The 21,644-nt window shown below is 50.4% G+C and overlaps 2 protein-coding genes across 3 annotated transcripts in view; one reads left to right on the top strand and one right to left on the bottom strand.

Annotated features, from left to right (window-relative positions):
* Nucleotides 1–14,448, bottom strand: part of NOX5 (NADPH oxidase 5) — a 52,756-nt gene extending 38,308 nt beyond the window's left edge. The window contains exons 1-2 of the mRNA XM_040569503.1: nucleotides 1,683–14,448; nucleotides 628–1,012 (exon numbers count right to left, since the gene is read on the bottom strand). The gene's annotated coding sequence lies outside the window, so the exon portion shown is untranslated. The remainder of the gene's footprint in view (nucleotides 1–627; nucleotides 1,013–1,682) is intronic.
* On the top strand, nucleotides 34–21,234 carry ANP32A (acidic nuclear phosphoprotein 32 family member A). 2 transcript variants are annotated; one of them, XM_040569505.1, is made up of 8 exons: nucleotides 34–435; nucleotides 14,455–14,604; nucleotides 14,746–14,868; nucleotides 16,531–16,729; nucleotides 16,943–17,029; nucleotides 18,586–18,683; nucleotides 19,601–19,661; nucleotides 19,854–21,234. In XM_040569505.1, the coding sequence occupies exons 1-8, from the start codon at nucleotides 49–51 to the stop codon at nucleotides 19,913–19,915; spliced, it is 1,167 nt and encodes a 388-aa protein (XP_040425439.1). In that variant the 5' UTR covers nucleotides 34–48; the 3' UTR covers nucleotides 19,916–21,234. The 2 variants fall into 2 exon arrangements, with proteins under 2 accessions (XP_040425439.1, XP_040425438.1); XM_040569504.1 differs by having other exon boundaries at nucleotides 16,931–17,029.
* The last annotated feature ends 410 nt before the right edge of the window (nucleotides 21,235–21,644 follow it).

Here is a 21,644-nt window from a genome sequence, read left to right as displayed (position 1 = left end):
CCGAGCCGCCGCCGCCGCCGCTCCTTCCCTATCAGCCCCCAGCGCGGAATGAGGCTCCGCTCCCAGCCGGGCTGTCCCCCTGGCCGGCTGCGCCGTTCCCCTATTGGCTCCCACCTCCCCTCGTCCTCCCCTATTGGCTCGGGCCTCTCGGCGCTGGGCGGCGATTGGCGGAGGGAGGCGTCGGTCAAGCCGGAGCCCCCGGGAGCGCCCGCCTCCGCAGTTATCAGGTTAGTGTTCGCCGCGGCGCTGGGCTCGGGGTTCCGAGCGGAGCTGGTGGAGCCCTCCGAGTCCTCCCGGCACCGGCCTCGGGGGGGGGGTCTGCAGCGGGGTCACCACGCCAGCGGAGCCGGGCACAGCGAGCGCCTCCCGCCAGCCGCTGCCATGGACATGAAGAAAAGGATCCACTTAGAGCTGCGGAACAGGACGCCCTCAGATGTAAGCAATGCCAAAAAAAAAAAAAAAAAAAAAATCCATCCCACATTTTATTTGATGATGATGATGATTTTTTTTTTTTTTTGAGAAAGGAAAAACAAACAAAAAAAAAAGCATCGAAAACGTGCGGTGCGATCGGGGAGGGGGCGGCGGGGGGGAAGGCGGCAGGGCCGCTGCTGCCCTTGAGGTGCCTACCTGTGCGTGGCCGTGCCCGGTTCGGGGGGGGGGCCCGGGGGTCGCCCGCCTTGTGCTTTATGGGGGGGGGGGGGACGACACGGACACGGGGACCTGCGGGGCTGCTCCTCGCCCCGCCGGCGTGAGACGCATTAACGGGGGCTCGCGGTGCATGAAATAAAAATAAGTTGGTGCTCCTCTCCGGCGTGTTTAGTTCGCAAATATTTGTACTGGGTGCTGGGCAGGGAGAGCAGGCAGAGGCTGCGAGTGAGTTGCGAATGGTTTTAGTTTAAAGTGCGTCTTCGTTTCTGTGCAGTGATCAGGCAGGAGAGACTGGGGAGCCATATTTGTAACTTTGTAGTCCTCATGAACGCGCCCTTTCTCTCTCTCTCCCTCTCTCCAGATGCTGAGAAGATAAAAGAAAAGAATTTTAAGCAAATACTTAGCGTTTTTAGAGGTCTGGTATCGCTGCCCGTAGTGTGAGCGTGGAATAAAAAATATTGCAAGAAATAAATGCACTCTCCACCCCCTCCATCCCCGCACACACACACACACGCACAAAAAGGCTGGATGTGTGTGTGTGCGTGTTTTTCTTTTTTATTTTTTCCCCCTTTTTTAAATTTTCTCCCTCCCCCCCCCATTTTGCCCCCCCCCCACCCTCCTTTTTTTTTTTTTTTTCCCTCGGGGCTGGACTTCAGGGCTTGTTGTTCGGCGCCTTCCCCGAATAAACGGCGGCGAGAAACTTTGTCAGGACGAAAATAGTCCGCGGCCGGGGGGGGTGCCCAGATGCGGCCGGGCCCCGGGCCCCGCTCCGGCGGCCGGCGGCGGCGGCGGGGCTCGAACCCGGGGCGCGGAGCGGGGGTCCCGGCACCCTCCTCCCCCCCCCCCCAGCCCCCGTTCCTCAGCCCGGGGGGGGGGGGGGGGTGTGAGGGCGGCGGGGGCTGCCCCGGCCCCTCGGTGTCCCGGAGGGGGGACACACGCCGCGGGACGGCTAGAGAAGGGGCCGCGGGGGTGCCCCGGAGCGGGGCCCGGGGCTGGAGCCGGGGCCGGGGCCGGGGCCGGGGAGGGGAACGTACCTCTCCGGGAGGCGCCCGGGGGAGGGCGGAGGCAGGCGGCTGGAACGCGGCCCCGCGGCTTTTCGGTGGCCAGCGCGACGTCTGAGGGGACAAAGGCGGGCAGATTTATGTAACCTGCTCTTTAAACTTTAAAAAGTCCTGGGCGAGCGGCGGCGGGAGGAGGAGGAGGAGGAGGAGGGCGCCCGCCCGCCCGCCCGCCGTAGCGGCACACGCCGCCGGCCCCGGCGAGGTGCGGCCCTGCCCGGCCCTCGGGGCTCTTTGTTGGGGGGCCGGGGGGGGGAGCCGCCCGCCCCCCGCCGCCCCAACCGCGCCGGTGCCGGGCCCCCCTGCGCCCCCCTTCCCGGCCGAGCCGCTCCCGGCCGCGGCTCCTGGCGTCGGCAGCGCCACGGCGCAGCGCAAGTAGGACGCGGCGCCATGTTGTGTCCTCCCCTCCCGAGCCGCCGCCGCTGAGGAGGAGGAGGAGGAGGAGGAAGGCGGCGAGGCCGGGCCGGGCCGGGTGGCAGCGGCGGAGCGGGGCCGGGCTTCTCCCCTCAGCGACCGGAGGGCGGCGGGGGGCGGCCGGGCGGCGGCTCCGACATGACGGGCGGCCGCCGCGCCTGCCATTTTGTCGCCGCTGTCGCCGGGCTCTGACAACGAGCCGCGGCGGCGGCGGGACGAGCCCCGAGGGGTAAAATCACCCCCGTGCCGCCTTCCCCGAACCCTTTAGCGTTATTTTTTTTTGACACCCCCCCCCCCCCCCCCGGGCTCGGGGGGGGCCGCACGGCCCGCCCGGGGGGGCGCTGGGGCGGGGGGCGCTGCGGCCGTGAGCCGGGAAAACGCCTTCTTCTGGGCAGGGCCCGGCGGGAAGGTAGGTCTCCGCTTTGCTTTTTTTTTTTTTTTTTCCCCCCACCCTTTTAATATATTTTTAAATCTTTTTAAGGCGGTTTTTTATCTTTTTTTTTTAATTATTATTATTTTTGGTTTTACTTTTTGCATCTCGCTGCCTCACGCGTGTGATGCCGGAGGCTTGTTCACCATTTTAAGCAGACCCACAGTCCAAAGATTTAATCCTTTTCCTTAATGCTTTCTGGACAGTGCCCCCCCAAACACACATCTGGGTTTTGTTCAGTTCGGACTTACGCAAAAGCAAGCGGAGAGAGCCCCGGTTTGGTGGTGTTTCTCTGTTCCCCTGCAGCTGAGAAACATCCTCCAGTGGGTTGTAAAACAGTGCTTGGTTGACCTGTTTTGTTTTGTTTTTTTAACCTGTCAGCCTTTAGTTCGGTCACTGAGTTGTGCACATCAGTCCTCCCAAGGTCCGTTGGTCCATCACGTCCATTACAAGAGTAAATACTTCTGGTTTCCTACAGGGGGGCGATGCCGTTTGGGAACGCCGCTCTGTTTACGATCAGTTTTGTAAAAGCATTGATTACAGACGCGTGCACGTGCTGCTGCGCTGTGGAGAGCTAAGGGTGCAGTTTGAAGTCTGTTTCTCTAAAGTCCCCGTTAAAATAACTCAGCTGAATCCGTCTCATGCTTTAGATGAAATGTTTGAAACTGAGTTTAGAAGCAGGTCTAGTGCCAGGTGTCATTTATTTACGGATTTCTATAAGTCTTTGGGCATGAACAGGACGGTTCTGTAAATTGCTTGTGTTAGTCTTTGTTTTGATAAATGCACAGTGTTTCTTGTGTGATCTGTGAAAGATCATCCTTTTCAAAGTTTTAAATATAATATATATAAATTTTGGTGAAAATAACTGCACAAGTAGAAGTGTATTTACTTCTTTCGGAGCTTCTGCCCTATACGTGCTCAACTTTTGCCATACATCTCCTGTTTAACCCATTATCAGAGCTTGCAGGATCAGAACTTTTTGTAAATCAAGGTTAGGTAAGAGGATGTCGATCAGGTGTTGGGGTTCTTTCTGATCTTACCAGACTATTTTATGCCTTGGGTTAGCTAATACAGTCCTCATGTAGAATACTATGTAATACTTCAGCTGTTAACTCATATAACCCTGTAAGGTTACATGTTAGCTAATAAAATGTAATATAAGTGTCTCAAAGTGGATTGTATAGTAGCTATTTCTTCCTCAGACTCTTTTTTTTGCTGGGTTGTGTTTTTTTTCCTCACTTCGCTTTTAGATGAGTTCATCGTTGGTGAGAGGTCTGGGGTTACATAGCATCAGAAATTTGGTTGTGGGGTGAGAAACCTCTGGTTTGGGCGCATGAAATTTGTGCTGTACAGCCACAATTGAGCTTTCACATCTACTCTCAGCCTGGTTATTTCAATTTCTTTAACCCCTTATATTACATGGTCACTTACGGTAGTGCACTCGCCATAGCCTTTGGCACTTTGCTGATCATATCGCTGTAGTCTCCTGTTACATGTAACTGCCTGCCAGAAATTGGCCAGATACAACTTTTTCAGGGGGGTTTCCTCCAGACCATCAGCCAGGAGTGGAATAACCACTGACCTCCACAGAGAGGATGCTCACCTGGGCACACTCGAGGGTGTTCCTGTTCATTCCCAGTGTACGTAGCTCGATCAGTACCATGCAGAGGCAGTAAAACAAGGTCAGTACTGAGGGGGACTCCTTGGCTGCGGGATGCAGAGGTACGTTTTTGAAATGATGCACAAAACTCCGGTGGTTTAGAGCTACCATGCCGGTTCCTTTAATCTGAGGATTGAATGCTGCTTTTGAAAGGAGCTTTATCAGCTCAAAATTGCGACTGTGATAAAATACTGACTGCAGCACTGGGTATTTCTTACAGTTCTTCCAACTCTTTGTTGCACTTTAAAGCTTATTTGAATTCTGATTTCTCACTGGTTATCTGTAGGTTTTAACGCTGAAGGGAAATACAGTGCAAGCATCCATGCAAAGTGTGCTCGCATATGAAGAATATAAATAAAAAGCTCTTTCCCCAAGCTAGTTCCTTGGTGTGATGCTCATAATAACAGTAAAGAGTTTAAAGTGATACACATCCCTTTAAAGACCTGCATTTTAAAAAAGCTTGGGTACTGTAAATGGGTACAGATACATTCTTATTCTTCCCCCAGCTGAACCACCTACAGGTGGAAAGGGGATCTACTCTAGGTGTGATACAAAGTGGGACAAGTGGGTTGCCTGGTAGTGTCTAGGGTGCCACGGGATCAGCACATACAAAGTACGCGGCACCTGCAGGTTATCGTGGATTTTTGTAGACTTCGATCACTTAACCGCTTAGGTAGCTGACAGCAGGGCGTAAATATAGTAAAGAGGTAGCTTTTGTCTAACATGTAATATCAGCAATATCTGAGGTGCAGTCACAGTTACACACCTGAACCATACAAATGACTTTGTATCCGGAACTTTTTAAAAATTTTATTTATTTTGTAACTGGCTTAATAAAAATTAATTAAGAAGAGAAATAGCTGGATTTTAAAGGATGTAATTGTATTGTAAGCCATCAGGAAATGCATCTTCTGAAGAAACAAGATTGACTTGAGGGGAAAAAAAGCTGCTTAGTCCAAACCTCCTACGGTATAGGTGATGTGGCTGAGTCAAGCGTAACTATCCTTGCAGCAGGATTTGTGCATTATGTATCAATGGATAGGATATACCTTCCTCAAAACCTACACCCAGAACTTCTGAGAGTTTTAAAGTAACATTACTTACACGCAGGGATTGAGGGCTTCACCTTAATTTCCACTGTATTTAAAAGACCATATTATCTATGCCAGTGATTCATCTTTAATTGTTCATTTAAATGGTGGTATAATTATTAGTGGTTTTCTTAAATGTTTACGGCCCAGAAGGCTGATGTCGAGTAGTTCTTCCCACTTCATTCTTTCCATGGATTACTCCTTCCTCCCCCATGTCCTCCCGCCTTACAGGTACAGGAATTGCAGAGCTGGAGAAGCCTGAGAAGAGCTGGACCTGCAAAATACGAGTGGATGCTTGAATGAATGAATGAGACACGTGGCAGGGGTAGGGATGGTGCCCTAAGGAGGTGGTCCTGGCCTCTTGCTCAGCTATCAGTCAGACGAAACAGTCAGTAAATACGTCACCTGTACTTTTTGACTAAGTTGGTAGAATCGGTCGGGAAGCCCTTGCATATGTAAGGATGACCTTTGAAATATTAAAAAAAAAAAAAAAAAAAAAAAGCCTCAGTGGTTTGCCTTCACAGCCCCGAGTAAAAGTTGTCCTCTCTGTTGCAGCACTCACTTGTCCATTGGCTTGGTCTATCAAACACTTTCCCTCCAAAGCCGTAAAAGAGCTAGGGAAAGCTTATCTTTTGCTGGCATGATTTGCTAATGCATTCTGTAGCAGCTGACATCTTCAGAGCCTGCTTCCTGTATTAACTGTTCGGCTCTTGAAGCCGGTGTTAATTTAAGCCAGCGTTCCTTCTTTATGCGTGTCCCTACATCATCTGAGGGCAGCGTGGAGCACGCGCGGCTGAACAAGGCGAAGTGGTTCAGCTCAGTACTTATCGCTTCTAGCCGAAGGATTTTCCAAGTGAAGGTGCAATGCCATCTCTTTTGGTCCTGGTCCGTTGGCTAACGGCTGGACGTGCTGTCAGGCACTCGAACAAACCCAGACGTGGAGCTGCAGTGACCCGCGTGCAGCCGCCCCAGCCAGGGGCAGAGCTCAGCTGATAGGTGACACTATCTATTGAAAAAGAAGAAGAAACCAGCACCACTGTTAAATTTAAAAAGCATTTAATGTGAAGATCGAGCAATTTAATCACTTACGAGCCTCTGTCTAAATAAATATTTGGGGTCTTTTCAGAGTTTTGCTGCTAGCAGTAGAAACCCAAATGGAAGCTAGTGACTTGCTTTTGAACGGAACAGCTTTCTGTGTCCCCAAAGTCTGTTCCTGATTTATTAATTAGTGTGCTGCTTATGCATATGGCTATAGTGACCCTTGTAAACGTGTGGAAGTGTGTTTATGTGACTCATGGGGTTTCTTGGCTGGGGGGGCTGTTCCTTGAGGAAGGCAGCAGTAGGTTATCTGCTCTGGAAGTTTTGTAGTACTGGAAAGGCTTCATAATTAGATACGAGCGTAAAGTGCGTTCAGAACCGCGACGACTCTTAACCCTTCTGCTGCTTATGTGTTTTACTTGGAGCAGGAGGGTTCTGGCAGGAGCAGAGTGAAGGGGCATTGGAGCTGTGTTAGTTGCTCTCAGGGCTTATGGCTGTGGTGTATAAAACATTAGAGGGTAGAAGAAGTAAATGCATCGCTATTCAGCCAGATTTTTCTGAGCTATGCAAGTAGCCTTATGCTGGCTCTGAAGAGCGAGTAGCTTCAGTTACAAAGACATTGAAAAGAAAAGGCACGCGTTTCCCCGTCGCTCTTGCCCTGCTCCCTCCCTTTTGCTGGGGCAGAGGAGAGGCAGGGGCCCTGGCACTGTGGTGTGGCCAGGAGGAGGTCCTCCTGTGCCCAGTCTTGTGGGAGCAGGCGTAAATGAAGCCCGGCTTTCAGGTGGGGATCCCTAGCATGGCGCTGTCTTCAGCCTAGGAGCTTAAAAGGTGGCTTTCAGCTGCTCTTGTTGCATCACGTCGCGTTTGTGTACAGCAATATTCAGCAAACTGCTAGAGCCAGGGCTGGGCCAGCAGCCCGCAGAGGTGCCCGTGTGGTCACTGGGTTGTTCTAGGTCCCTGGGCAAATGTTTTTTTTGCTGTTCCTTGGTTGCACCCTCGTCCAGAGCAAGGCCTGTTGTTAGCCTCTGCTCCCCGGTCACTTGTCCCAAGTGCGGTGCCGTGTTGATGGCCGCGTGCTGCTTCTGGTGTTGGGGCTGGTGCACAGCCCCTCATCCCCATGGGCACTCTTTGCCAGCAGAGCTTAGCGCTGGAAGGGTAAGGTTGGAAAACTGCAGAACTGTAATCTAGAAAATGTTCGGAGTTTCTTCATCGTGTGGTTGTTGATGCACACTGCTGCTTCTAGCGAAAAACGTCCGTGCATATTGATGCTGTCGTTGAAAAATGCCAGTTACCTAAACCGTGTTGGTGTGATACTGGAAGTTCTTTTGTTTTCTAAAATCTGAGGGAATTCCTGGGAAAGATACGCAGGAAAGGAATTCAAATACGAAAGTTTGGGGTTACATCATTTGGAGAAACCCTGGATGAATTTTGAAGCCCAGCGGTAAATTCACGTGATCTCATGCAAAATAGGCAAGATAACTGGACATGGAGTGGGTTGCCATTGGACCAGGCTGCAGTGGAAAGGGCTCTGCTCAGCGTCAGTGAATCGTGTAGTACCAAAAGGGGGATGGTTTGTGTTTTGTGGCCATGCTTCGAGCAGCATTTCTCCCTGCCCCAGGATTTGCAGGTTGACCAGAGCCTGTGCAAGGTACCTGGTAGCTGGCTAGGTGGCTTTCAGAGTTTAAGACGTACTGCAAGTGAGTAAAATCTATTTATCGCATCTCAGCTGCTCATAATAAAACCTTGAGGGGACATATCAAAATCCAAGGTAAAACATTGGTTTGGTAAAGGGGAAAAAAAAACAAACAAAAAAAACAAAATCAACCTTTACTGCTGTCACCTGTAGCTGGTGCCCGTGAGTTTCATTCTGCCACGTGTTCGTTGGCAGGCGGGTCAGAGGACGCCAACACTATCGAATTTTCCCTTCCCTGTTAAATTCATGGTAGGAAATACTCTACGTGTGGCTCAGTCCTCACCCTGAGCGTCTCCGCCGGGCGATCCCGAGCTGCCGATGGGGAATCCCGGTGGCAGGACGCCAGGAGGCAGCGGGTGCCCTGCCACCTGCTTCCTTCCCTCCCTGCACACAGGCAGCGTGCCAGGGGCAGGGGGGGGCACAGCCGGGGCGCACGGTTCTGCAGCCAGCCTGGGGAGGCCGAGCAGCAATTCGGGTACGCCTTCATCGGCGTGCTCCACGTTGGGTTAGAGGTTGTTCCGCGTTCCTCCATCTCCCGCCGTGTTCCACCAGGAGATGAGCTTTGTGTGGCCAGGCTCTGCTGCGTGCTGGTACCACGGGGTGCTCTCAGGTGGCTGAGGATCTGTCCTCCATGCAGCTGGCAAATGGCGTGTTTACGTGCTGTCTTTATCTAAATAAAAAATAAAGTCGGGTCTTTTAGGTTGGTTACCTTTTGGTGACCATCTGAGAGCAGAAGTTATCATATCTTTGAGCCTTCAGAGCAGTTCCGTTAGCACAAGCTACTGAATGAAATATTTTGTTCAAGCATTTTTGGCCTGATCTACTACCTGATTGCAGGTAGTACCTGACATGAAAATTTTTGCAACGTTTAACTTCTTCCAGAAGTAACTTTGGGAGAAGCTTGTAAAAGTCGAGCACGGAAAACATCCTGCCATCCCTGGGCAGCTCCGCATGAACATGGGGCTCCTTGCAAGGCTTGGGCAGTGTCTTGAGCCTTGTCAAACCCATTCTGCCCCCAGCAAATGAGAACGTCGTGGCCATGGATGGTTGGCTTCTCTGGAACTTTGAGGCACACACCGAGTGGACTAGAAACCTAAGGAGATCAGTTTCTGCTCGAGGATCCCCAGCTCTGCGTGAGAACAGATCCAGAACACAGCGTAAGCACAGGAGGAGCCCAGTTTTTGGCACTCTGGTTACAACAGGCAGCAAAGGTCGTGCTCGGTCTTTACCATGGAGCGATGCAGGGCTTTGCACACACTACGTACGCTTCTGAGACAAAAAAAAAAAAACACAAAAAACCAAAACACCCAAAGACAGAAACCCAAGTGTCTTGAAGAAACGTTTGTACAACTGGGAGAAAACAAAACTCTGCTTTCAAAAGTCCTTTGGACTTGGCTTCCACTTGGCACAGCAGGCTTCCCTTCTTCTTCCCTCCCTGCTTTCCACAGCTCTGCCCTCCTCCAGATGAAGTTTCCATTGGGTTAAGAAGTACAAAGGACTTCACTCAACGTTCCCCAGCTCATTTGGTTGGAAGCAGTGTAAAACAGAGTTAACGCCCTCTTTACCAGTTGTTTGGGTTAAAATGCTGCATAGTGGGATATCCCTGTCCTTGAGGTACCATACACAACTTGCACTTCAAAAGCATCCCGTCCATTGTGCTGGAAATGAGATGTTACAGCCTTCGCTGTTCCTGCTTGTAAAGCCAGCAGAACAGTACCTGGAAATTAGCCTTTTATTGCTGAAAAGTTGTATTCACAGCTGTGTCCTTCCATCACGCTGCGAAGCCTTCAGCCACAGACCTGGGTTCAGGACCCAAGTCCCGCTTCCCTGGATCTCCCAGCCCGTGGGCTGCAGGCTTTCTGAAGCGGAGGCTCTTCTGGTTTACGTGCTGCTGTGGGAATGTAGACTAAAGGTTAAGGCGATAACTTGCGCGGCATGGTGGCTGTCCGTGTGTAACTGAATTCCACCGCGCGCGTGCGGTGATATCTCAGGAGTACGGTCGCTCCCAGAGCGTGGAGGAGGCAGGCAGGGGAAGGAGGGTCTGCCCCGTACCTACATGTGCAGTGGGCTGTGATCTCCTTGCTGAGGCTCCCATGAAATCCAGTGGCTGCTTCCACGTGGCTGCCTGTGCTTGCCCTAGGAATAAGCTGGAGCCTCGCAGTACGCACCGGGGCTCTATTAAGGATACTCTGTGTGCGGTTGGGAATACAGCTCAATGCGGTACCCGCGCTGGGAGACAGCCCCTGGTTACCGAGCAGGCAGCAAGGCGGTGTGATGGCAGGGAAGTCCTGGAGAGGCACAGGGGATGCTGCAGTCCGCAGCTGGCAGCACAGCGCGTTACCAGCAGCCCGATATCACGATCTGAAGGCGTCCGAGACCATCGGGAAACAGCAACCAGGATGACCACGGGACAAGAAGCCCGAGGCTCGCCGTCTGAAGGCTCTGCTGAAGAAGCCGCGATCCCCTCGTGTGCACGCCTGTTGCCGCTGAGTGCTGAGGCCCGATACCAGCAAACCGCAAAGCAACGCTCCGGCAGAAAGGCGCAGACATCCAGGAAGCACCTGCGAGGGCGGCGAGGCCGAGGCAGCGCTGCCAGCTGGACAATGCAGGGTGTCCCTACCCAGGGCAGTGACGGTGCCTCGTTTGCCACCGGTGCTGCTGAAGACACGGCTGTTACGGCAGGACCCAGCCAAGCTGCACCTGCATTAGGTTTTCTGCTAGACACCTGCGGGTGCCCCCTTGGCTGCTGAGGTGAGTGTGGCGGTGTTATTTGCAGTGGCTGGCTGCCTCTGACGTGGTGCTCTTCTGCTCTTTCCCGCTACCTAGCGGTTTTGGAGAGGAGAGAGGAAAGACGAGCACGGGTTGTATGGTCCGTCTTGCTCCTAAATTAGTGCCCGCTCCCATTAGTGCTCCGAGTAGCTTACGCGTTGTGGCGTAGGTAGCGCTGGGGCTGGCCGCGTGCAGCTGCCGCGCGTCGGATCAGGACCCCAGCGCCTCCGCCTGCCTCTCCCCGCGAGGTCGGCTGCTGCCCTGGGTTCCCTCTGCACACCCGTACCCCACATTACACGGGCTGCAGCGGGACGCAGCCGCGTCGCCTCGGACCTGCTGAGGACCGCTTGTCTTGCTCCGGTTTGTGAGAAGACTCGGAAAGGGCGCTGGCTTGCGTCGGGCAGAGGCTTGTTCTGGGATTTGGTGACAGAATATGAGGAAAGACACGTACGGAAGTCACAGCCGTACTGCGCGTTGACAGGGTGTTCATGTGAAGTTCAGTGGATGTTCAGAGAGTGATTCAGGGGTCGGGATTTTCCTTAAAATTATGCAGATGTCTGAATACGGAGGAGGAATAGGTTTGCAGTCCCTGTGTCATACTTCTGTGGTGGTGAGCTGTTTCAGATGGAATGTGGCCTCACTAAGGTCACTTTTGGCTTCTCCTCCCTATGCTCCCAGTTACATCCATGCTTGTTTCTCTGTTGAGGCTGTCCTGGCTGTACTCAGATAGGGCCCAGCATCCTCAGAAGGGGGCAAAGTTTGGGGGCAGAGCTGCCTGGCAGCCAGCAAGCTGGAAAAGTGTCCCGCTGATAACCCGAGGGGCCTCCAAGAGCCGTGCCCGCTCACCGACGGGATGTCACTGCCTGACGGGCTCCCGTTAATCGCCAAATACTCATCAGTCACCAAATAACGAGTCCTAAGGAGACATGGGCGAGTTGCTGAAGGTGTCTTTAATACTTACAAAAACCGTCTGAGCTGGTGGCAGTCGTCACTGCAGGGAGAAGGACTGGCTGCGATGGCACGGGGAGCGCACGTCGCAGTGAAGTCGGGAGAAGCTGTGCATCCTTATTCTCACGTGGGTGCTTGCCATAGGATTCCTGACCCTTGGAATAAATATAAGGCCACTTTGGTTCTGCCGTGAGCTCTGCTCTGTGTGCCATGCTGTCAGGAGCGACTCGGTGTGCTGGGGCACCTCTGGCCCACGAGCCCCGAAATAACGCTGCTGGAGCGCTCGCAGCCCACGCTGCCGTTCCCTGATGGAGCCCTTGGATGCGAGCGAGCCGTCGACCTCTCGCAAACCAGTTTTATTCCATGGGAGCTTCCCCGTGGAGCTGCTTTGGCTGAACTCGTGCCTGGTGTCTCGGTTCTGGGCACAGCAAGGAAGAGAGCGGTGCGCTTCTGTGTCAGAACCGGAGATCCTGAGGGGCAGAAAGGAAACAGCGGTCCTGCCCTAAAAGGAGCAACCTAGAAGTAGAAGCCAGTTGCCTTTTCTGCCACCGTGCTGTCACAAATTTCCTTCTCGGGCCTTTGCACGGGGCCGTGGGGATGGAGGGGAGCCGCTCCTCGAGCCCCCCTCCCCGCCCCCCCCCAGGAGGTGGGCGCTGGCCCCGCGCTGCCCCCGCAGATAACGGGGCGAGGACGGGGGCAGATAGGCGCAGATGTGCTGCTGGGAGGCTTGGCTCCGGGGTGGGGCTTCTTTTATTTCGTTTTTAAAATTTTTTCCTTTTTTTTTTTTTTTTTTCTGGTGGGAGCTCTGTGTGTGTGTGAAGCAGATGTTTGAGACAGCTGAGTGTGTCTGCCCCTGAGCTGATCTCGCTGGAGGACCCTGATACTTAAATACTGTTAGAGCAGGAAGATAGGCATATTTGCCTTTAATCAGCTTTCCTGCCATCTAAATTTCAATATTTTTTTTTTTGGTTTGTTTCGCCTTTCAGTGGAATAGATGTACGTGGGAGCTGGAGCATCTGACTCGTTCCTTGGTTTCTTCTAACCAGCCTAAAATTCTGCTGGGAGACTTTTGTGTAGCCATTCCCTATCATAATTCTTCTAGGAAAATTGTAGAGTCTTGGAAAACGTATTTCCTGTCTAACTCTGATCCTCCTACTCTCAATGAATCACTTGTGCTCTCGTGTTGCTTTGGGCTGACTTCCCTATTGACTTCAGCGCTTGGGATTTAATTAGAAATCTAGGGATGTTATTTGGAGCTGTAAAACTACACAGGATTCTCCTCTGTGCAGCAGCACTACAGTAATAACAAAAAATTAAGAAAATTAAATATTTGCATATTAACTGTCCTTGGTGCGAACTGAATAGTTGCTTCATGTTTCTACATACACCCTTTTCTGCAAACTTCCTTTTATCCCGTCCTCTTTGCAAACAGCAGCATCCTCTTCCTCCTCCAGGCCTCTAAACAAAGCCCGGTGCTCAGGGCTGCTCCGGCTGCCTGTGGCAGGAGGGGGCTGCGGTGCACGCAGCAGGACGTGGTGCTCTGGGTATTTATTTGTGTGCCGGGCAGAAAGTAACCCCCAGAAATTCCTCATTGGTATAAAAACGTCTGAATATCCTCCCGTGGGTGAGGCCTTCCTGTGGAGTCACAGCGCTCGGGGCAGAGCTGACAGAGAGCCCAAAAAAGCCCATCCAACCTCTGCTGCTCGCGGCCTCGAGTCCTGCGGGGCTGCCCCGGCCCTGGGGTGAAACCCGCGGTTCTGCTCGGGGTGGGGCCCGTTTGGCTTCTTTTGCATCGATGCTGTTGTTCTGTGTCCGTTAAAGATAGCACCTGCAAAAAAGGGCAGTGATGGTTTTTTTTTTTTTTTTCTTTTTCTTTTTTTTTTAAAGAAAAAGCCCTGCCTGGCAGGTCCTTTGCTGCTCAGGCCCACAGGACATTATCTCACCCCTCCTGTTGGACCTCCTGGCTGCAATGGGGCAGGGGAGATAAGAAAGGGGGTATGCTTCCCCAGCAGCAGCTACAGTGCCTAACCTTCCCCTGCCAGCATCGTGTGGATCGCACCTTGTAATTCCCCAGGAAAGCAGTCACCTCCTTGGAGCGTGTCTTCACCTGAAGTGCAGTGGGGCAGCCCTAACAAGAAGGGCTGGGGCAGACTCTGGAGGGCCTGGATTGGGTTCTCCAGTGCCCAGCTTTGGGTTTCGGGGCTTCCTGAGCAGCCACTGGTCTCTGCACGCCTGAAAAGCCTGAATAGTTCTTGCATGGAGCAGGAAGCTATTTTAACGAGCAGTGACACGGTGTAACAGCACGCTACTTGTACGGTGTCGGAGTGGTAGGTTAGTTTAAAAATCCTGTTTTCGTATTTTTTTAGAGTGCTTTTTGCCCGCATTTACCAAAGACAGGCCTACTCCTAACAACCAAATAACTCAAGCCAGGATTAATGTTTCTGACTTGGTTCCGCCATTTATAGCACAATACAAAGGTGAGCGGTTGAAGCAAAGCCAAATAACCGTGTTCTTGAAACGCTGCTAACCTGGCATGCTGGCAAAATGAGGGCTCAGACCCGGGAGATAACCTTTTGCATACTTGCCAACTTGATGGAATACCTTTCATTTTTGCCTGAGCTGTGTCGTCCTTTGCTTGGGAGTTGAAATCTTTATTCCCCGCGCAGAGGTTCTCACGCACGTTTTTGCACTGCTCTTTTTTCCAGGTTAAAGAGCTCGTTCTTGACAACTGCAGGTCATACGAAGGCAAAATCGAAGGCCTTACAGATGAGTTCGAAGAGCTGGAATTCTTAAGTACAATCAACGTAGGCTTAACCTCAGTTGCAAACTTACCAAAGTTAAACAAACTTAAGAAGGTAAACAACATGCCCTCTCTCTCCCTCTTTGCAATATTCTGCATGTAAAATAGTTGTTTGCCTAACTTAATTAATGACTGACCAAACTGCTTTGTGATGCATGCTTGCACTAAAAACTCAAGATGTTTATGTGCCTTTCAGCTCGAGCTAAGTGACAACAGAATCTCAGGAGGACTGGAAGTGTTGGCAGAAAAGTGTCCAAACCTCACGCATCTAAATCTAAGTGGCAACAAAATAAAAGATCTCGGTACAATAGAACCTCTGGTAAGTCGGTGCGGCGTGGAGCGAAACAAAAACTTAGTTTTGTGATGAGAAGGGGCAACGTGCTGGTGTGGTGGGGACGATATTTTGGGCTTTGAAATTCCAAACGAGCTTGCAGCTGAATGTCTTCAGCTCTGGTGCTTATCCCACAGCCTGGTGCCCGTGCCGTGGGGCTGACACCCGTTCGAGGGTGCAGCATCCCGGTGGGGAGTGCAAGCTGCTGCTTCCCTCTAGCGGCCAGCCCTCTGCCAGGAGCAGCCCGGGGACCTGTCCTGGCCCCAGGCGAAGTGGGGACAGCCCCCAGGCTGCTCTCACCCAGCAGTGCCTTTTGGAAGCGCAGCAGCTTTGCACCCCGGTAATTCAAGGGAAGGGAATGACCGAGAGTTGGCTCTTGGCGGCTGGCTCGTGTTGTGGGTCTGTCTCCCATAGCCAGGGTCCCTGCTTGGACTGGATGCACCATCCCCAAAATATTCAGCCTAAAATAACAGGCAGCGCTTCTGCTCGGGGTGTGGGGTGTGCGGGTGTCGGTAGGACGAGCCGCAGCACCGTGCTCAGCCTGCTTGTCCCAGCGGGGCAGCGGTCACTGAGCCTCCAGTTCCTTCCTGCAGCTTCCCAGCACCTCTCCTGCTCGCTGCCATTACACTCCATTGTTTTACAATGCCGTTATTCTCCTTATTTCAAGTGCACAGGTCAGGTTTGTCAGGTTGGCGTTCCAAAAACCTTCAACTGTCGGTTCTAGGAGTGGTTCTTAGTACTACTTCCTAATTTTTGGTTTGCGTGTCCTTGGTTTTCTAGGAGCAAAGAGTTTCAGCTCATGCCTACTTCCCAAATACTTGCTCCTAAGTGTCTCAAGGAGCAGTTTTCAATGAGCCCATCTTGGCTCGCCTTTCCTCCAGGAGAAGAGGAGAGTAGGGCAGTTAAACTGAGAGGATTGTAACTGCTCCCACTTTCAGACTTGTTTTCTTGACATCACCATTGCTCTGTGTGCTGAACTCCAAAAGGAAGATAGTTCATAAGACCCGACACAAATCCTTAACCGCTCTGCTTGTGCTTTTATTGTTAATACTTGGAAGTGCTGCTGGCAATGCAGCCCACTTCCTCCAAAAAATAAATTAATTAAATATTTATAAAATATTTATATTTAATATATTAGAATTTATCTATTAGAAATTTAATAAATTAAATATTTTTCCCTGTTCTAAGCCTTTTTTTCATCTAGAATCAAAGGTGCCATCATCAAAAATTTTAGAATCTCTTCTAGTAAAAATCTTGTGTCTAAAGAATGGGCTGTTTCTTTTTCCACTGAAAATAGTACTCTGTATGTGTCTGGCCCCAATATTTTGCCTTGCCCTTTGGGGTAATTCACTGGACCGCTGTTTATTCTTAGCTCGGTCCCTCACAGCACGTGTGATTTTGTGCCCTTACCTCTTTCCAAACCTCAGTCTTCCACTTGCAAGATGCTGAACTTAAGGGCATTTTCCACTCAGATAGCACAGAAGCAGTGGCCAGGCATTGCAGATTTCTGTCCCGCCCCAACTTAGGAGGCAGAGAACAAAATGACCCCTTTTGTCCTGGAAGCTCTTGAACACGTTAACTCTGTCGAATTGTCTGTTCTTAGTGGTTTATTGCGACACTGGGCTTCAGAGACTTTTCTTTCCTTTGCAGAAAAAGTTAGAAAACCTGAAGAGTTTAGATCTTTTCAATTGCGAGGTAACCAACTTGAACGATTATAGAGAAAACGTATTCAAGCTCCTCCCGCAACTCACATACCTCGATGGCTACGATCGGGACGACAAAGAAGCGCCGGACTCTGACGCAGAGGGCTACGTGGAGGGCCTAGACGACGAGGAGGAAGATGAAGATGGTATGTGACTTGTGCTGCTTGGTGTGCGTAAGTTAAAAGAGCGATGTGCTGCCTAGTGCATTTTGCTTCCAGCTCTGACTTGTTGGCAAGAGAAGGGTGTTCTCAGCAGCTCCTGATGATGTAAAGGAGACGTACCTCAGTGTCCTCTGAAGGAACGAGGGGAAAGGAGAGGGGCAGGGCCTGAAAGAACTACTTTCTCAGTCTTATCTCTAGTGAAAGATCGGGACGACAAAGAAGCGCCGGACTCTGACGCAGAGGGCTACGTGGAGGGCCTAGACGACGAGGAGGAAGATGAAGACGGTACGTGACTTGTGCTGCTTGGTGTGCGTAAGTGGAAGGACTGACATGCTGCGTGCTGCGTTTTGTGTCCAGCTCTGGCTTGTTGGCAGCAGAAGGGCCTTCAGCAGCTCGTTCCTGACCGGTGTAAAGGAGAAATACCTCCGTGTCCTCTGAGGGAACGAGGGGAAAGGAGATGGGCAGGGCTTGAGAGAGCTTCTGAGTCTTACTTCTAGTGAACAATGGGGAGAGAAAGGGTGGTAGGAGAAAGGGGCCAGGAGGAGGAGTAAGATGAGCAGTGAGATGCTGGAAATGTTCAGGGAACAGTAAACATCAGGGGATGAGTACAAACGGGAGAAATGGGTAAGAGAAGATGAGATGCAAACAAACGCTGCAGTTTTCCAGGAACCATACGATCAGGGAAGCCACGTGTGGTTGTGTAGACCCTGATGGAGAAGGGCACAGTGGAGAAGCAGAGTGGGCATAGGACAAAGTGGTTGAGTGAAGGAATCGAGTAGAGGAGCCAAGGCATTACTGGGAGGGTATGGCTTATCCATGAAGAGAAAGGGAACCGGTTGGAATTGGGTGGAAGAGAGGAGAGGGTGAGTGCTGACGTTTTCCTGGGGCAAGCTGTGAAAGGCAGTAATGAAGCAGCGAGCAACTTTTTAATGCTAGGAAAGTGAACTCTGTGTCCCACTGCATGTAGGTGCCGTTCTGCCTCCCTGGCAGGCTGCACTCAGAGGCATCAGTGTACTGGCTGGATGAGTGTCGGGCTGAGTTTGGGGGAATTTGCTAGACTCTTCAAACCCAGCTGCGCAGCAAAAGCAGAATAGCTGGACTTGCACTTTTCCCTCGAGTGCTGAATGCGAGCCCTGGTGAAAGGGGCGAGTGCCGCAGCGGTGCCAGGCAGAGGGGTGCTGTCATCCAGCAGCGCAGAAATTCAGCAGGGATGGGTTCTTTTCCTCAGAGCACAAGTCTGAGCCTGTGTTGCAATGCATGAAAAAGCTCCAAAACGCCATTCCCACAGCATGGAAAACATTCCTGGTTTGTTGCTTGGGCTCGTTGAGTTTGCAACCAAGAGGAAAGTGCTTAAATGCGTGTGGTGGATCGTGTGTGACCCTTCTGTATTGCTCTGGTAGCATAAAGGCAAAGACCATCCCCCGGGGAGGGCTCCCAGTGCATGGTTGGCTTGTAAAGTTGTGCCCTGTCTCTGCTGGGAGCAGATGGACGCTTGCAGACGAAGAGCTGCAGATGTCCCCACGGGTTCTAAAATGCACATCAGTGGTGGGAGCTGGAGCAGCTGAAGCACTCCTGAGGCTGCTGTGACTTTCTGTCAGGGCCCTGCAGCAGCTCTGACCACGGGCACAGCTGCCACATTGCCCTGTCACTTGGCTGAAGAGGCACAGGGCTTCGTCCAGCCCTGCCTAGCAGCTGGAGAGCTGCCTTTAATTCTGCGCTGCCTCAAAGCAATGCTCTCAGTTCGCTCCCCGTGTTGGTAGGAGGTTCCATGTCAGACGGCAATGTTGGGAAAAAAAATAAACTTTAAGTGTCTGAGTGGTTAATCTTGTTTGACTGTGTAGAAGAGGAGTATGATGATGACGCTCAGGTAGTAGAAGACGAAGAAGATGAGGAGGAAGAGGAGGAAGGAGAAGAGGAGGACGTAAGCGGAGAAGAGGAGGTAAGGACTTTATGCAGCTAATAATGGGTGTGGAGTGAACACTAACAGGGAATAGTTGGGCAAGAAACGGATCAAAGACTGGAGGGTTTTGGTACGGGATGCGCGTGCTTGCTTTTTTAACCTGAGAAGCATCACAGGGGGGGTGCTTTGAGGCGCGCCTGTCTATGAGCCAGCTGCCATCTAGTGACCGCTGACATGAAATCATTCTGCTGCCTGGGCTGGTGTCAGTACCGCCAGGAACGTCCGCAGGCCTAGCGTGGGGGCCTCTGCAGGGCTGGATTTACACACACAGAGTGGTACCCGAATTACTGACCCCGTGCTCCGAGACCGAGGTTCCTCCTGTACCTGTATCTTGTGGTTCTTCGGGATGCTTGAATTCGTAGTGGAGTCCAGCTGCTGTGTGTGAGCTGCTCACGTTCTGCTGGGACTTCACCCGTAGCAGAACCACTGGGAATGGGGCTAAAATATCTGTTGAAGGCCAGCTGCTCAGAACCTGGAGCTGTCTGTTCATCTTGCACCTCTCCTTACCCTCAGAACACGTGCCTGCTCCCACTGAGCAATCACCCGTAGCAATCACCGCGTTTCGCTAAGCTCAGGACGTCATAACAAAATTTGCAGCTTCATGGCAGCTGAACTATGAAACCATTTACTTGCTGAGGAGTTGAAGCTAGAAGTGGCTGCTACAGCTTTCTGCAATGAAACATGGGCCAGAGTCCAGTTACGCTGCTGCAAAAAACTCCAGCAACTACACTTATATAAGTGTGTGGGAAGTGTCTGCCTTCTTGTTTGCTTTTTGTTTAAGATGCTTCAAGGACTTTTTCTCTCTGTTGTAAAATGCTGATGGATATTGCCAAATTGTGAGAGGTTCTGAGCTGAAACCAACTTCTTAAATATCTTTTTTTTTTTCTTTAATCTAGGAGGATGAAGAAGGCTATAACGATGGTGAGGTAGATGATGACGAAGATGAAGAAGAGCCCGGTATGGCAGTAATCCATTTTTTTCCTAGAGATTAAATATATATATGTATATATATATAAAGCAGGCTCATGTTTTTATTCCTGCTCCTTTGATAGCAAGCCAGTTGCCAAAGTAGAAGCTTGTTGAACTTGTTCAGCTTCTCAGCAACATGTGGGAGCACCCGTATAATTCAAGTTGTGTTTTATTTTTCAGATGAAGAACGGGGACAGAAGAGAAAACGAGAACCTGAAGACGAAGGGGATGAAGATGACTAAACTGAATAACCTATTTTGAAAATTTCCTATTGTGATTTGACTGTTTTTACCCTGTATTTCCCCTCCCCACACCCCCAACCTTTTTTTTTCTTTTTTTTTTTCTGATTGTAATGTTGCTGTGGGAACGAGAGGGAGAAGCAGACTGGGTGGGCAAGGGAATAAAATACTATTTTTACTGCCACTCCTCCTCCTATTCATTTTAAATTTTTTCTTTTTGTCCCTCTCTTAGTCCCTGTAACTGCAATAGTAAGTATAAACCAAGTGGTAATTTGTTTCTTATTATTGGAGTGGATAGTTTGACATCTTTCAAAAGAAAAAGAAAAGTTAAGATCAGTGGATGATACCCCAAATACACATATTCTGTTCTGAGACAGCCGAATATCCTTGGTTGTTGGGATTTTCCACCGCTGCCAGTCACTAAATACGTTGTAAGCATTTTTGGGGGATGCTTCAAATCTAGGCAAAGCGTCCCTCCACAGCAACAGGTGTGAGAATGGCATATTGATAAAGTGATTTCTTTGTTGCCTGTCCGTGAATGACTGCCATTTTCAGCCAATGCTTTCCCTGCTTTTGTAGGTACCTTTTCTTTTGCTGTTTGTAAATAGTGACCAAACGTTTTTTTTGTTTTGTTTTTTTGTTTTGTTTTGTTTTGGGGTGTTCCTTTGGATCTGGTTTGTGGGGTGAATTTGCAATCCCCTCCTTCCCCATGTGTTGTGTTTTTTCCTTTGTTTGTTTTGTTGCTTTCTTTTTTTTTTTTTTGGCTAGGGTATAGCCAATACACTGAAAATGGCAGGCATTTAAATATATATATAAATATATATAAAAAGTGTTCCTAATTCCTGAGTTACTAGTGAAATGAATTTGACAATTGTAATAAAAAAATGTTTCAACCCTTTTAAATAAGGTGTGTACTATTTTGGTCTGTAATATATAACACCTAGTCAATTTTAAGTGATGAGAAACTACTTCCACTTGTGCTATATACTTTGAAAATTTTTACAAACCTAAATACAGGAGGCAGTTCAGCATGTAGGGTAGGAGGTTTCTTTTCATACACTCAAGCACGAGATACTAATACAAAATTGTATTTTCTTACCTAGTGGAAGTCAGTAAAATGACTGAAAATACCTAGTGAATGTACAGTTTACTTTCATATCCCTCTTTAAAATAGCTTTAGAAGTGACTTGTATTTCCTAGTCAATATTTCATCTGTATAAATACATTTGCAACAGTTTTTTTTTTTTTTTTTCCCAGAAGAGCCAAACTTTGAGTTTTATGTCTGTTTGTCATTGATGAATTTCAATAAATCTTTTATACAATTTTTTCTGTGGCTTATTTGAGTAAAATGGGCCACTGGGAATGAATTGAATAGCTTTTTAAGAAGGCATTCAGTAAGTTATCCTGGTAAATTCCCCGATATTTTTAGTAGCTTGATCATATGTTTTGCTCTGCAAAACTATCCTTAGCCACGGTTGGGTGAAACCAAGGGAGAGGTTACGACTTTAATGTAAATAACAGCGTGCCGTTTTTCTTTCAGAAGGAGCGTTTTTTTTTCCCTGCGTTACCACCATGAATATTACACTTGGCGTGTTCGTTTCTGCTGCCTGTTTAATCCTGTCCCTGTTTACCCAGGCCCAGAAGAAAACCCTTGATTGCGAGCGAGATCCCACGGTTCCTGCGAGCCCCGGGGCGTGTGGCTGGGACCTGGGCTACGTCACCCGCCACCATC

Source organism: Cygnus olor, chromosome 11 (assembly GCF_009769625.2).
Source record: "Cygnus olor isolate bCygOlo1 chromosome 11, bCygOlo1.pri.v2, whole genome shotgun sequence".
Classification (NCBI taxonomy): Eukaryota; Metazoa; Chordata; class Aves; order Anseriformes; family Anatidae; genus Cygnus; species Cygnus olor.
This window is presented reverse-complemented; position numbering and strand designations above follow the sequence as displayed.